This window comes from Halichoeres trimaculatus, unplaced genomic scaffold (genome assembly GCF_033239565.1).
Source record: "Halichoeres trimaculatus isolate MK-OKI-2021-1 unplaced genomic scaffold, fHalTri1.1 fHalTri1_scaffold_6, whole genome shotgun sequence".
Classification (NCBI taxonomy): domain Eukaryota; kingdom Metazoa; phylum Chordata; class Actinopteri; order Labriformes; family Labridae; genus Halichoeres; species Halichoeres trimaculatus.
Window position 1 is genome coordinate 29,779,909 of NW_027437184.1, and position 16,400 is coordinate 29,796,308.

The 16,400-nt window shown below is 39.4% G+C and overlaps 1 protein-coding gene across 1 annotated transcript in view; it reads left to right on the top strand.

Annotated features, from left to right (window-relative positions):
- Positions 1-16,400, top strand: part of cxadr (CXADR Ig-like cell adhesion molecule) — an 86,586-nt gene that overhangs the window by 41,784 nt on the left and 28,402 nt on the right. The window contains exon 2 of the mRNA XM_074672801.1: positions 10,496-10,665. Within this exon, the coding sequence (XP_074528902.1) occupies positions 10,496-10,665 (170 nt within the window). The remainder of the gene's footprint in view (positions 1-10,495; positions 10,666-16,400) is intronic.

Consider the following 16,400-nt stretch of genomic DNA (forward strand, 5'->3'; position numbering starts at 1 on the left):
TTCTCAATCTGAACGTGGGCGTAGGGTACACTCAAATCCCACGCCAGGTCTGAGTTTGTGTACGCAAGTTTTAACGTCAGTGGGCAGCACTGTGCAGCGAGGGAAATATGTCTGTGGAGGAGAATTATTAGATCATGTGCGCGCAAGATATTTTTGACAGAAACACTTATGTTCTTGAATTAATATTTATATTGTTGAATTAGATATGACACCAAGAATGTTTCTAACAATTTACTCTTCTTCCACCAAACTGTAAAATACATCGCTATGAAAGAGCAGCGCGAGCTGTCAGCTCATTTCTCCCCATAAAAAAATGTGTTTCCTTCATTGGTTTACTTTGAAGAAAAAGTGAGTTAAAGTCCGGTGCTGCTTTTCAGTCCCAGTCCGCCACTGGGTCTACCCCCACTCCCTCCTCAGTCTGTGTCAGGTTCAGGCTGGAGTCTGCTTCTTTCAGAGCTCAGACATCTTTAAAAGACAACTTTCCACGTTTCTGAACCTGAACGGAAACATTTAAAGATTACCGTGGCTTCTAATAGTCAAATATCACGGATGAATAATTTAAGGTATAAACAAATGATGTGTGAATCTAAAATCTAAGACTTTGCTGTATTTTAGTTTGTCACATCCACGCTGCTGACGGCTGCAGTGATTTCCTTGCAACAAGTTTTTCTGACTCACTCTGACGCCACGTTTCCGGCTACCAAACAACACGGCGTCATTTCTCTCTACCTCTGTTGTTATGGCGTTGCCGATCCGCTGCACGGGGAAGTTTCCCTTTTCCCGTAATGCGTCCCTCCATGTCGCAAATTCAGTGGATTCGGCCAGCGGAACCTTGAATATTTAGGGGTGTGTTATGTAAAAGACGATTGTTTTCAGCCGCCACATGTATCAACAGCTGATCAGGTGTACGCCGTGATTGGCCCTGATACGCATGTTTCATAAATCACACGCGAACGTTGCCGTAAACTGATTTCTACACCCAGATCTGTGCCAATTCCCACGCAAGATTGCTAAATGAGGGCCATTGAAACCAAACATGAGCTATGCAACTGCAGACTTCACCTTAAAAAAAGACAAAGCCTGTGACAACCACCCCTCTCTGCGCAAGAAAATGAAATTCTTCCCTTGTCTACAAAAATTCTGCTAATATATATATTTCAAGTCTCCTCTCAGCTGAGCGTCCTCCACACTAACACACTAACACACACACAGGGACGGGACTGACCAGACACATCGTAGCATTTTTCATACTCACTGATACAAAGTGGAGGTGATTACTCCTTAAACGTACAGCGGAAGGCCGGTTGTAATATGATGAGAAACCTGTTTGGTTTTAACCAATTACAGAAAAAGTAGTGTGCTGTAATGAACTGGATACCAGCCAAGTGCCTGTGGAACCCTTGCATTAAGTCCGAGTGTTAATAATCAATACCAATAAGCGTCACACAGCCTCGAGTTGGACTGTGATTTCAGAGCTGACCACTGGCATATCTGTGCCAAAAGAAAGCAGTTTTCCATGCTCATCTTTGCGTGTGGAAATCATCAAATTTCAGCTCAGTCAGAGGCAGCAAAAGGAAAGTTGTCTTTATTCAGTTGGAGTGTGAACACCTTCCCTCACTCTGTTCGGAGTCACAGTTCCCTCTGTTTCTCTCACTCCTCTCTGCTTCTATCACTCATGTTTTATGGATTTCTGTTAATTTAAGAGTCTGCATGTTTGTTTACAGCCATGCTGTTGCTGCTGCATTGTTATGCAGGTACAAAAACACAACTGTGGATCACAAAAGCTTCTCCGGCAACAGTCGATCATCACCAGATTTCACGCAGAATGTCTTCATACGCCATGTTTCAAAGGTATCACCTAACCCTTGTGGGCAGGTGGTATGAGTTACTGTACAGCCCTGAAACGACAGATACACCTCACTGAGCTGACTCACTGACTAGTTATTCACAGTCCGAGTTGATCAGTGATGTCAAACTCACAGTGTTTATGCTGTATGGAGGACATGTTTAGATCGTCCTCTTTTTCAGAGTTATCTTCATTTCTTTGATATTTGTCCCGGATGTTTTATCTGTGTTTAGTTTAGACATGTCAGCTGAACCCATAATCCTTTATCCCCTCTCTACCTGCTGTGCTTACAGGAACCATTGATCTGACTTTCCATTAAAAAGATTAAAATGAAGGCTTGTGGCTCCATTATAGTGATTTGTATTTTGCAGAAAGGACGACCATCTGGGTGTTTGTGGACAGGTGTAAAATGTTGAACTGTTTTGTTTTTTTTACCTCTCAGAGGTCTTTATTGATATGAATGTTGATCTGCCATAAAATTTTATCTCTGGGCTGTGCACCTGATCGATCTGAGTGTACGTTTGTCGACAGCTTCATGTCCCGATTTAGTCAGTCCCCTAAACCATGAAACAAGTTTAACTGTTTTTAATATGAGGTGTTATTACAGGATTATGACAAAGGGAGCCAAAATCCAAGTTTCACCCTGCGCTGCATTATCAGGACGTGTTCGTGGTTTGATTAGATTTGACTGACAGTAACTCAAACATATCAAACATTCACTCCTCCTCCTGCTGACTGTGAGTCAGATCTTAAAACCTGAGTGACCTCACCTTTACCAGTAATCCGGCCCACTTCTGGTCAGTGAGTAAAGTGAGGACAAACACATGGATACAGAAACCTCTCATTTCAAGTAACCAATCTGACCACAGCTATAATCCAGAAGATGACTTAAAGTAGAGCTCCGGCACCTGTAACTCCTGAGAAATGATTCTAGGAAACAGTTCAGTTATTTTCAATGTCTTTAAATTTTCTTTTCTTCTTATTCTTACCTTTTACCATTACAAGAAAAAGCCCATTCTTATCTGTAAATAGGAAAGAACCTGGCAATATGTTTTGCAATTAATAAGTAGTGATATAATTATTTTTAAAACTTTTTTAAAGGGTAATGCATTTTTAAAGGTCCTATATTCTGCTCCTTTTCTGCAGTTTAATATGGATCATTGATGTCTTCATAAAATGGTAGTAACATGTTTTGGTCCAAAAAGCCAATAAATCAAGCACAGCAGCATTGTTTCCAGGCTCTCATAGCCCCTCTGTTCAGAGTGGTCTGATTTAGTGGGCGTGGCCTTTATATGTAAATGAGTCACTGCTGATACCGCCCTGCTCTTCCAGGTCACTGATAGCGGCACCACAAGCTCTGAGTGCACAATGTTTAGAAAACAGCGAAGCTCGTTTACCGTAACATTACAGGCTAAAACAACAGGCTAACCGCAGCTAAAGTTAGCATCCTGAAGCTAACACAGAAACAGGGGGGAACACTGAGGAAAAGCTCTTACATCTGCTCCACAGCACACAGCATTTAAAATACTCACATTTCCAGGGTCTGAAGTTTGTTGGCTGATGGTTGGTAATTTGCTCCGGTGGACCAATCAGGTCACACTTGCTCCTGAATATTCAAAAAAGAAACTCGCTGACATTGGCACACCCGGAAATTCCAAACAGCTTGTTTTAGGTCAGGATTTTTACGAAATACAGGTTTTATCATTAAGTATCACATTTTGTGGGCTAGGAGGAAATCCAAAGACCCATTAATTTAACTAAAAGACTTAATAAAGTGATTTTTGCATAATATGGGACCTTTAAACTGTTTTCAGGAAAAAAGTCAGTTTTTTTCACTCGCCACCTTGTGCATCAAATCTGATCTTTTTTTTTTTCCTTTTTTCCAAACAACCCAGTGAGGTTTACGAATGCCATGGGTCATTAATAATCTGGGTTATCAGTTTCATGTTAGCACCAGAGTCAGAAGAGCCTGGTTTCTTGAAATGCGAAGTTGATTGAAAGGCTCAGATTATGTTGACTGTTCTTCAGAACGATATTCCGTAAAACATTGGCTATGTTTACATACAGTCATAAACCTTTTTATATTCAGAATGTTAGCAATGACCTGGTTGCGCACGGCCATGTAAACACCAGTAACTCTTTTTAAAAACAGGAATATGCTCATATTCCAGTTTAATTGGGATATCCCTATCGAAAGGAACATTTATTTGTGTTTTGCAGATGTTCTGTTTTTAATGAATTTTGGTCTTTTGAGTGCAGGAAGTCCGAGCTGTATAATGGCGTAAACAACTTTCTGCCATGCTGCTGCTGTAGTTGATGCTGCTGTTGATTTGGATACCATGTATATAGGAATAACCTCACGCATGTAAATGGGTTATTTTAATTTTTCATTCTGGCTGGACTCCTTCAAAGAACCTGTGATGGTTGAGCATCTCAATGGTCAAAATAATGGAAAAAATAGAAGGAAAAGGCAGGAGGAGAATAAAACCTCTGTACTGGGTTGTAGCAACATTACAGAAGCTTATACGTAGCCTTATTTCTGCTTTAAGAAAAATTTTACTGCTGATGTTTCAGGGTTTGGACTAGGTTAGGTACTTTCTTCTGGATGCACTGATCAGATCCTGGGATTGGGTGTCGGTCTGTTACTGACTGAAAGTTAGTTCAAATTTTAACAACAAAGGGACGATGCATCCTAAACACCAACGTGTCTGTGCATTTTTTGTTTGTCGGAGTTTAAATATTATGCAGACAGCAGTTTGGAGATATTTCACACCAACAACCATAAGAAACTTTAAACGTGCTAGTTTATTTCCTCGTTGGTCCACTGCTGAGGTTTACATCTAAACTGTGATTCCTTTAGTGCTGGAGATTTAAAACACATACAATAGTTTTATTGATATTAAAAGTCTTGATGCGTGTATGCGCACATCTTAATCCAACCTCTTTACTGAGCTTCCATGTCAACAGAGGAGTTTGATGCCGACACCCTGGCTATTGTCCCTGTGACGGTGCATACAAAGACACATCCCTTCAGTCTGTGCACATAAATACATCATTTGTCTCTGTCATCATAAAATAAATCTTTAAGTTAAGCTGTTCTTAAACTTGTGTTTCTTTGAAAAGAGAGTCTGGAAAGTGTCTTTCACAGTTTCAAGGACTTTTAATAAAACACACGATGATACTTATGTATATTTTCCTCCAGCCCTCTCTTCAAACAGCAGTATCAGGACGTAACAGGTTTATAGTCTCCTATCTGATGGTTGAATATGGAGCCGTCCTTAAAAGGACACTCATTGTGTTTCTGGTCCTCCCCTGTGCTCTATTGTCACCTGAGACACCTGACAGACAGGTTCATAAGTAAACCAGTGAGGAGGTGACATCCTGAAATTGATTTTTTTCCTCCGTGTGTTCTGCTGAATAGAAAGGACTGTGTCTGAGCTGTAATTTAAACAAACGCTGCCCAAAGCCTCTGTGGTCCCTCATTTATTTAACAGCTACATCAGACAGACAGAGAAACCTTTCTCTAAGACAAACTGTTCCAGCTCAATACCTCCTCTTTACCCAGAATGCAATTTTTTCTCCCCTTTCTATCCAAACAACTTTGAGAAACGGCCCTGCTTCTTGAAGTGCTTGATGAATTGACACAGCTTTTCGTCTTGCAGATGCCAGGCTGTGTATCCCGTTTTGACATTGATGGACACATATCTCAGTTCTCTCTATATTTCTCCCCGTCTCCTGTGCTTCTGCTGGAGGCGACTGATCGCTCCCATTAAGGGCGCCTGTCAGAATCTGTGGGCTGAAACGACCAGCTGCAGCACCGGCAGCCGGGGAATAAAACGATGCTTTTGCTTTGTAGTCGTATGAAATGCGTAGAGACTCTCAGCTTCAACAATGGAAGGTGTGACTGAGACTGTCGCTCTTCTGAATGCGTTTGTGTGTGTGATAGGTTCACTCAGTTACCTACCACAGCCTGGAGGGGAGTCAGGTTTTGAGGCTGAAACAAAGCAGAGAGAAACAGTGGGATCTCTACCTGTGGATCACCAGGGTCCAGAAAGTTCAGGCACAGTCACCTGCTAGCATCCTCTTTGTTGAAATATTTCTGAAGCAACATGAGACATTGAGAGTCTATATTATTTCTTTCACACTTTATTCAGTTTGTGAATCTGCAGCTCAAGATATCACACCAGTCAAGAAACATGGCCGACAATTACAAAAACAACTGAAACAGCTATTCTGTGGTATTTGGTGGTTTTTAAGGCACTTATACAGTTTTGATAGGCATTTCAAGCCTTAATAGTATTCAGTATTCAACTGGAACTATTCAACAATCAATTAAAAAGTCACTCCTGACCTGAGTTTTGTTCTTACTGATTGTATAGAAATTCTTTCCAGACTTTTGACAACTGACAGTTACTGTGGTTTTCTCTGGGTTCAAATCTCACCGGACTACCACACTTTGTTTACTTTGTTTTTTTGTTTTTATTTTGTTTTCTTTTTTTGTGCACAGCCCTGCCCTGGTGGAAATGATGAAAAATGTAATTTTAATGTCAAGAGATGGACTCTATCAATAATCAACTAATAGCATGTACCAAAATTAGTTTTCATCCCTGTTATGAAGTGATGAATAATTATATCTGACAACTGGGAATCACAAGATGACCCTAAAAAGATAAAGAGCAGAAGTAATGTCATTAGGTCTAACACAAGGAGTCACAAAGGAGTGGCATATCGAATCAAAGTGGAGGGGAGGTCCTTCGGGTGCTGTATTTCTAAGGCCCCATTTACACGACAACATTTCATCTGACAACGCTGTAGTAAGCATGCCAGGCCTGCAGGTGGCGCTATAACTATCTTGTCCAGAAGCAGCTTTTGGCAGATCTCCACCCAAGCAGAGTTGAGCCCATCATCTGGTGTATTGGTGAATACTAAGTGCAAAAGTGGAGTAACAGATGCACATTTTGTTGAAAGACAGTCAGCAGATTCAGCAGATTCAGCAGCACAAGCACAACACTGTAGTTCGTGATGATTGTGACAACGGTACTGTTGGATTGTTGGATGCTTGAAGCGGAGCGTGAAATCGGCGTATCGACTGAAAACGCCGGCAGCATTTCAGAAAAATCCTACTCTGGAGGCTGTTTTCAAAAGTTTATTTTATAGGTCGGCTGTGTAAACGCGAGGCCACAACAAAACTTTTGTGTTTCACCCTAAAACCGTTGTCGTACAATTTGGTCTGTACAAGAAAACTTCGGCACTTCTTAAAGTAAAAAAAAAAAAGAGTCCAGAACCAACAGTTTCTACCCTAAAACAGTTGTTGTGTAAACGGCCCCTAGGTTAAAACATAAAGATTTCATTGTTTCACAGGTATTGTTCAATGATTTTCAATAAAATAAGACTGGAACATTGAAGGTATATGCTGTCAGTTATAAAAAATAAAAATCGATTTCGGCCCAAATCGGTATCGGCAGGTCAGGCTTCTAAAGATCGGTGATAGGTAATAGGCCAGAACATTGTGATCGGCGCACCCCTAGTTGCTGTAGTAAGATTTTGGTACTTGTGGAATTTCTTTGACTCTTATTGATCGCTGATTGAGAAACAGCACATAAGACCAAGTATCAGATACTGTTTCCAAGTCCCAACTCTCTTATCTCTTTGCCCAGTAGTTCCAAAGTTAAGGGGTTGGGACCGTCTGGAGGGCTGCAAAACATTGAAAGAGGGAAATGCTTCCAAAATCAAAAAGTAGTCAAACACATATTTCATCCATTATTCTAAAAATATAAGCTAAAATATGGTGTGAATTTCATATAAATCTATCCAAAAAGAAATTTTTGATCCTTTTTCCACATTTCTTTGTTGAAGACTCCTGAGGTGACTAAGCCATGATAATTATGGTATCAGTGGTGGCAGATTAATTTAGGAAATGGAGCAATATGTGCAAAAATGTTGTATAAACTTTCAGTTAATTAAGCATCTCAGCCTTTTTTTATATTTTTCTTTTTTTATCATTATTTTTTTTTTTAATGAATGAGATGATAAGTTTATTCCCATGGCAGGGTGTTACTATTTCACGTGCTGAAAGTTTTGGAACCCTAGTCAACGATCCTCATTTTGCAGAGCAGGCGTGCGTTTTGAAATTTATCCACACGCCATCCAAGCAGGGAGAATCAGATAACAACCATATCTGTCCAAAATCACAGTGTGGAGAAATTCAGCCAATCACAGCACAGCATTCGATAACAACTTGCAAAAAAGAACTACAACAGAGAAATGTTGAATGATGTAAACATCATTTTAAGAATGGAAAAAAAAAACATTTAACTTCTAAATCTGAGGTCAGAAAAATGGATGTTTATCCTCGCTCTGGTTGGCCACTCGAGCCTTCATTGAACTCCTCTACACAAACAAACAGACTGAGGGCTGCAAAGTTCAGATTGTGACTTGAATTATTTTATTGTTTACATTTTCTCCTCATATTTGCATGCTAGACACACCAGACTGAATGAAGCAGGAGCCTGAGAGCTGAAATTCCTCTACAACCTCCAGACATTCATCCTGCACAGTCTGAATACTGATACAGGCATAAGTAATAAATGACCAGCATATAGAAACAATAAATAACACACATTTTATTATTCACATGCAGTTTTTATGCTTTGGCAGGCGTTGAGAATTTAATTGGGACGTGAGAATGACAAAAATGCAAATTCTGGCTGCTTATCCAGGTATCCCCTGAGTGGGAAAAAAAGCATGAAAGACTCGGGTTGGCGTAAGATGATATGACAGAGAGATGCGTTTTCTGGATGATGGTGTCCTCTCTCAGAGAACTGATGCAGCTTGGAGAGAATTGGGTCTGATGACAGGAGGTGGGAAGCTTTTTTTTTTTTTTTTTTGCAAACCTTTCTTCTGCCGGGCTGGATGTCCTTGTCATTTTCTGCAGCACAGCACACTGCGGACGTTTGCCTCAATTGGCGCCAATTTAAGCGCTGGTAGATCAGACATCTTTAATCTTTACATTAAAGGGTTTGCATGCAGGAAACACACATGATTCTGTGTAAACTGTTGTTTAAAGCCTCACTCTTAATGTGCAAAGCTTTTAAACTGAGAAACCTTCGCATGAAGAAAAAGAGGCTAAGTGTTTCCAGTGCAATGTTCACTCCTGTTTCAATTATGCTTTCACAGTATATCCAGCTCCATCAGTCTGTTTGTAGAATGAAGGTAAATGAGATGCATCATGCACATGAACATTAGAACGCTTCTCTTTCAAGTCGGGGACAAATTTCCCCCCTACATGTGTTTGGTGTCATTGCTGCGATGTGATGAGTGTAACACATTTGCAGGGCCTCTTAGCAGCAACATATTGTGGTGATTTCTCCCTCTCTCTTTTTTTTTAAAGCTGTTCTCCCCCCGCTCGCTGAGTGGAAGGTGGCAGGCTGTCAGAAGGATTTTAATGTGTCGAGGCAGCATGTGACAACTCCATTCTCTATGGACTGTGTTCCTCGCTGCGGCTTAAATCTCTCTCTGAATGGAGAATCTTAACCCAGTTGATGTCACCAGGAATTTATGTTTATTCGTTTCTAAGAATAAATGCTGAAGAATTTGCTCCAGTTTGGTGATGGGCTGCGTTTTCCTCTTCATTATCACCATCACTGCTTCAGCAAGGCCAGCTCCTCCAGTGTCTGTTTCTCCCACTGTGGGATTTACATCATGTATATTTAAAAGGGTTACTCCTCAGACAAGATGTATCCATATTTATTTGATGAGCTTCTCAGATCACTACCTTTGGCAGCTGTTCTTGTGAAATTAGTCGCTACAACACTTACTTTGCCATCTTTGTGCATTTTCACTCACCTGGAGAAGAATGGAATCAGGAAACACGTGTTGCCTTGAGGAATTATTCATCCTGTGGTGTCTCTCAGACAGGTTGTTTTCTGTTTGTTTACACGTCCTTCACTGTGGCTCAGTGAGCTTTAGGTCTCAGGATGAACAGGCTATTATAAAAAGAGAAACTCCTCATAAAAGATAGAAAAAAAAACACTTTTCTGCCAAATCTAGAGAGGGAAAACAAGATCAAAGTGTAGGATGGACTTTGAAAATTAGATAAAAACTCTGCCTGTGAAGATCCATCCAGCTGAAGTGTTGTGCTCATGAATTACAGCTCATTAGCAGTATGAGTGTTTCTGTTCTAATTAAAGCTTCTTCTGATGTGTCATCACGGCATGGAGATTATTCTTATTCACAATACCACCCCATGTTGTTCTGCGATATTGATTAATAATACTGGAAAAACTTTTCACATTTCAACCACCTCTGACACTTCATCACTCCCAGATCTGTCGGAAAACATGATCCCAGAATCATTCATCTTCATGGTGCAAGGCTGTAAAACTCCTGGAGTATGCATTGTCTGTGGCAGGTGGAGATCGCTTCAGCATACAAATGTGTAGCTTCAAGACACATCCTGCATGTCTGATGAGTCTGAGAAACTTTGGATTTAGGCCTGAGTCTCAGCCACTCAGCAGTCTGATTTTAAGCAATCATATTTCTGAGTCTTGCAAAGTTTCTGTCTGGGAGCTACTGTCCAATATATAAGGTTATGGATGCACAAATTAATGCTTTGCTCTTAATCTCTTCTCATCTTGTGTTTCTGCACAGGTTTGGCCTCATGTCTGGAGATCACAACCACAGGGCCGACGTCTATCGAGAAGGCCAGCGGTCAGAGTGTGAAGCTGGACTGTCAGTTCTCCCTGGCGCCTGAAGACTCTGGACCTCTGGACATCGAATGGAGCTTGTTATCCGCTGACAACCAGAAAGAAGACAAAATAGTGAGTCTGGATGTTCCTCTCACACTCTAAGGAGACGCTTTGATTTCAAAGAGAGCATATTTAAGCACATTTGGCAGTTATCTGATCTTTGACTAGCTTTTTTTGAGTGCTCTCATTTAATCTACATTCAAAGAAGTTGAGCTTTGTTCTTGCCTGTAAATGCTCTGCTGATGGAATATTTTCTAACTTGATCTTCTGTTTGTAGCTATAGAAATTTGCCACAGCCCGACAGTACGTCAAAAAACCAGGGAGACATCGAAAATCTCGCTATAGTTGCTTGTGTGTGTGTGTGGTTTTAGCTTGGATGGTGTCTGTGAGATAGTGTTGTGAAAGAGATAAAATTATGGATTTAAATTAAAGCATCTTTATTAGGGCTGAGACTAGATGCTTTTCTCCTGATTCAATTCTTTTACAATTTTTGGTGGTGTGGATTCAGTTTAAATTGTGATTCTTCGATATTCCCAATTTTTGTGATTTTTAGTTTGCTTTTTGAACCCCAGACCAAGTGATAAGTTGAATGATAATGGTATCTACAGACTTTATCTGGAGCCATATTTTCACAAAAAATGAACATCACATGTGAGTCAGTTTTTAAAATTTATTCAGGGGACCTGACATGTAGGGATGGGTACTGAATTAGGTACTTTTATAGGTACCAACAAAATTCTGTCAAAAGTGCCAGGTATCGATTCATGTAAAATCAAATGGTACCATGTTTAGGTACCTAAAAAAATCCTTGTGACTGTGAGGGAGTGAAAGAGAGGGGGAAATTTTCCATGCTGGACATGAACACAGCATTCCAGGGTTATATGCTAAAAAAAATATGTTAAATTGAAGAAATTGAGATTTTATTATTAAACAAATTGATATTTTTTTACCACATAAACACAATAAAGTACAGAAAATTGTTACCATTGAGTACCAGTACAAATTGAAAGATACTGGGCATCGGTACTGTATCGTTTCAAATGTAAAAGTTACCCGTCCCTACTAGGGCTGGGTATTGCAAAGAACCTCACAATCCGATTCGATTTCGATTCATTAGGTTGTGATTCGATTCGATATCGATTTGATTTGATATTGATTTAAATGTTGATTATCGATTTTTATGCCCCACGTGGACATATGTTGTATGTCACCTCACCTTTTGGAGCAATAAAACAACCCAAACGTCAGACTTTAAAGCTGAAGGATTTGGCTTTATGCTTGTAATGCTGTTTTGGCCGCCTTTATTTTTTGTTGTTTGGTCTCCTGTGGCCCTCGTCCACTCAATGTGAATAATACGCACACCCCCCCATTTGCCAGGAGGTGAATCGATTCAGAGGATTTGCTGAATGGATATTGAATTGGGCAAGGCAATATTTCGATGCATCGATTCATCAACATTTTTACCTACCCCTAATCCCTACTGACAACCCAGCTTATAAACAAAGACTAAAGTGAAGTGACTTAATTAGAATTGTTTAACAATCAAACTCAATACTACAATTCAATGTTTTTTTTCTTCCGCTCCTAATTTTTACAGGGTTATACAGAAGATTTGTGAGAACAATAAAATATGAGCAGCTTGGATCAATAATGTTAAAATTAGCCAGTTGGGTTGCAGTTTGTAGCACTCAGTATTCACACACTCTCAGTAAAATTTCACACTCAAGAAATTTCATCTTAACGCCTCTGGTGGCTGCTTAGCTCACAGCCCCTCCTGTCGTTGTTTCCAAAGAGCAGCTTTAGGAAAAACACTGATCTGATCTTTAAACTGTTTGTCAGTGTTTTCCTGGATCAAACACTGAACTTCTTTTTATAAAAAGAGGATTACTGCTGATAATTCAGCTCCAGACTAGAATCCATCCAGCAGCAGACATTGAAGAAATACTATCCTTGGATCTAAGACAACTTCATGGCAGTTGCTCAGCTCGCAGCCCCTCCTGACGTCCTGTTTACCAGAAAAGAATTGGACCACTACCTTTTCTGTTCAGTTTTTTGCACATTATCTAAATAGACATGAAATTTCATTAAGTAACAGTGTGAAGTGTTTTCGTAGAAACGAATATATCTGCATATTCTAGTTTTAACAACTATGTTTGTACATAATCATAGTTTTAGCAAATCTATTATTATACTATTCGGCACTGCAGAAGTCTCTTTTTTGGAATATTAGTGTCAAATTGTGTTTTAATGTGGCAAAATGAGCACAGCATTTCAACCAGGAGCAGATTTTAAAAAATAAAGATGATGTAACAGTCACATTAATTTTTTTGATTTCTTATTTCTCAAAGAATATTAAAAAATCATGACTTGTCCTTGGTCTGTTCATGGAGTGGAAAAATTCCTGTGGATAATTGTGCTCCAGGTAGAAACCTTCAAAAACAACGATTCACTAACAAAAAGCCAAACCAATTTAACGTCTAACAGCTTGGCTTCAAGCTCCGTCTGACATCCTGTGAAGGATGAAAGAGTGGCTGGAGGGGCTCTGTTTTTATTTGTTTAAAGAGCTGCCTTGGAGGATAGACACATCAATAGCTTCTTTAATGTGTTTGTATTTTGGGTTTTAATTTGTGAGCCTTTGGTTGCCTGTTGCAGCAGCTCCGTTTCAGTTGTGTCTCAAGTTATGGTCTAAAGTTAACTCTTAAATTTCTAAGTTTGTTACTAAATTTGTGTCACTTTTTGGCTGCACTACACAGACAGAAGGTTCATTCAGTCCAAACCAAACACATTACTGTTACAGAAACAATGTTTTCACTCCATGTGACACCATCAGCGAGCATCTCTTTTCCTAATGAGGTGTAGAAGTCTTATTCCTGATTGCCTCTAGCAGGCTGAGGGCTGAGAATAACAGCTGCTAACTCTCATCAATTGACTTACAGCGACATAAAGGTATTTCAGTTATGACAAAGCATTGTGATGAGGTGATAATTAATCTACAGTGTGATTATAATGCTGACATTGAGTGGTGAAATAATGAACTACAACATGGGTTAATTAATTGGTGCTCTCTTGTTATGCTGATGAAATTATCTCTGGTTATTCAAATCGAAAGTGGCGGTAAAAACCAAAGTCATCACATTTGGGACCTCACTGATGTTATCTGTGACAGAGAGCACATCGTAGACATGAAACAGCTGTTAAACCTTTTGCTTCATCCTCAAAATGAACCTGTGTTTGAAAGCTGATTTTTAAAGATGTTAGTTATTATCATGATACTTCCTAGACTTGAAGCATTGTCTAGTTTTGTAAGGTGATAAATGTTGATCAATAAGAAAAAACAACCACAACCATATCTTTTACAGTATCACAGCCCTATGTAGGAGAGTTGAAACAGAATACAGTTAAACTGGTGCTTGGTGTGTTTTCTGGAGCTGTTTCAGTGTAACACAGGAAGTACTCAGTAAAAAGACAAATGAAACTCGAGCCACATGCACCTCTACTGAGCAATTGTTCCTGGCACGTCTCTCGCAGTCACACACACACAGAGGGATGGAGGCTCTCTTTATCTCAGCCAGTCTTTTTTTTTATCCCATCATGGCCCTCAGCCATGGAAAGAGAGGACTGCACAGCTCTACAGGATCTCCTCAGTCCCTCGGGTGATTCACAACCACAGAGACAGACTCTTGCTACAGATAACTCCAGTGGTGTGGTCCTCCCTGTGGTTTCCCACCCCCACCACCTCCCACCTGTCACCAAGACTTCCCATCCCTCTCCTCTCCTCTCTTTTCCTCACCACAGACTTTGGCTTCACTGTTTTTGCAGCCAAATGTTAGAAATAGGTCACAGGCCCATCATTAGTCTTCTCTGTCTTTCTGCCCTCTGTGACCGCAGAGCCAACCAGCTCTCTTCTTACCCCGGCTGACCCACACCAATTACCTTTGTCTTTTTCTCTTCATTTACTGCTCAGATTCACTCTCTATCTGATGCCCCGTAGCAGTAAAAAGGAAGATTCAAGGTGTCAGCTCAGGTTTTAGTCCTGGTGTATCACTAAGCATTGGTAAAAAACAGTCAAGTTCTTTCAGTATTATCAAATTTTCATCATTTATTGTAAGAATTAGGAGCTAGGCATGAGAGGAAAGAACAGGAGTGATGAATTTCTAATCAATTTGCCAAGATGTAAGTCAGAGTTTTAGGAAAAGCAAGCCAACTTTTTTGTGCTATTAATTATGTCTGGGACAGTATGCTTTGGGGAAGCTTTGGGTACCTTTCACATTTGATAGGATACTTAAGCCCGGTAACTGGCGATCAGTACCGGTACTCAACGATACCAATTTTATATCTTTTTGTGTTTAAGTGGGCAAAAATATCAATTTGTTGAATATTGAAATGTATACTTTCTTTAGTTTAACATGTTTATTCCTTAATATGTGAACTTGCAATGCTGTCCTCATGTCTGGTATGGAATATCACCTACTCTCCCACTCCCTCACAGTCACAAGGATACATTTAGGTCCTTAAACATGGTACCTTTTGGTTTTATGTGAGACAATACCCCAGTACTTTTTACAGAATTTGGTCAGTACCTATAAAAGTACCTAATTCAGTACCCGTCCCTAATATGCTTCACTCCTAATTTGATTCATTCACATTTTTTGGGGTGCCAATTTGATTCAAATTGCGATTCTTTGATATTCCCAATTTTTGCTTTTTTCAGTTCACTTTTTGAACACCAGACCAAGTGAAAACGCTGAATGATGGTGATAATGTCCACAGACTATATCTAGAGCCATTTTTTTTCTTTAAAAAAGAAAATGACCACCATTTTTAGGGATGGGTACCAAATTAGGTAATTTCATAGGTACTGACCAAATTCTGTCAAAAGTACCAGGTACCAATTCAGGTAAAATCAAAAAGTACCATGTTAAGGTACCTAAACACATCCTTGTGACTGTAAGGGAGTGGAAGAGTAGGTGATTTTCCATGCTGGACATGAACACAGCAATCCAGGGTTATATGCTGAAGAAAAAATATATTAAGTTGAAAAAATACATACTTATTTATTTAACAAATTTATATTTTTTTACCGCCTAAACAAAAAAAAAGTACCAAAAAATTGGTACCATTGTGTACCGGTGAGTACTGATTGCCAGGCACCGGCCATCGTTATCGTTTTAAATGTGAAAGGCACACATCCCTAACCATATGTGAGTCGATTTTTAGGATTTATTCAGGGGATCTGACATTTCAGCTTTTTTTCAACTCAGCATTAAACAAAGACAAAAATGAAAGATTTAATTTGAAAATAAATAAATATAAAAGAAGGGAAGAGTTTTTTTTTCTAAATTTGAAAGGTCAAGTCAGTATGTCAAGAATAAAATCGATGTATTGGAAATCAAGTTGGTACTTTGAGAAATAGTGAGTGAATACACTGAAGGAGAAAGGCATAATGTCAGAAGAAAAGATAAAATGTCAAGCATAAAGTCAGATATTTGAGGAAAAAAAGTCAAAATGTCAAGAAGAATCAGAATTTCATGAATAACACTGAAATGTCATAAAAAAACAGGGATGTCAAAGGTCAACCCTAAAGTAAAAGTGCCAAGCAGGAGAAGTATTATTCAGAGAATTTTTATTTATTTTGCCAAGAATCAGGTTTTGATGCTGAGAGGCAGTCAAATATCCTCAATATTTTCAAAGTTTTATGTACTAGTGTCAAAATTGTGTTTTTGTGTTGAATATTTATTTTTTTATCTCTGTGATTTTTTAAAAACATATTTTTCTGTATATGGTTGTCCTCTTACTTACATGAGTGC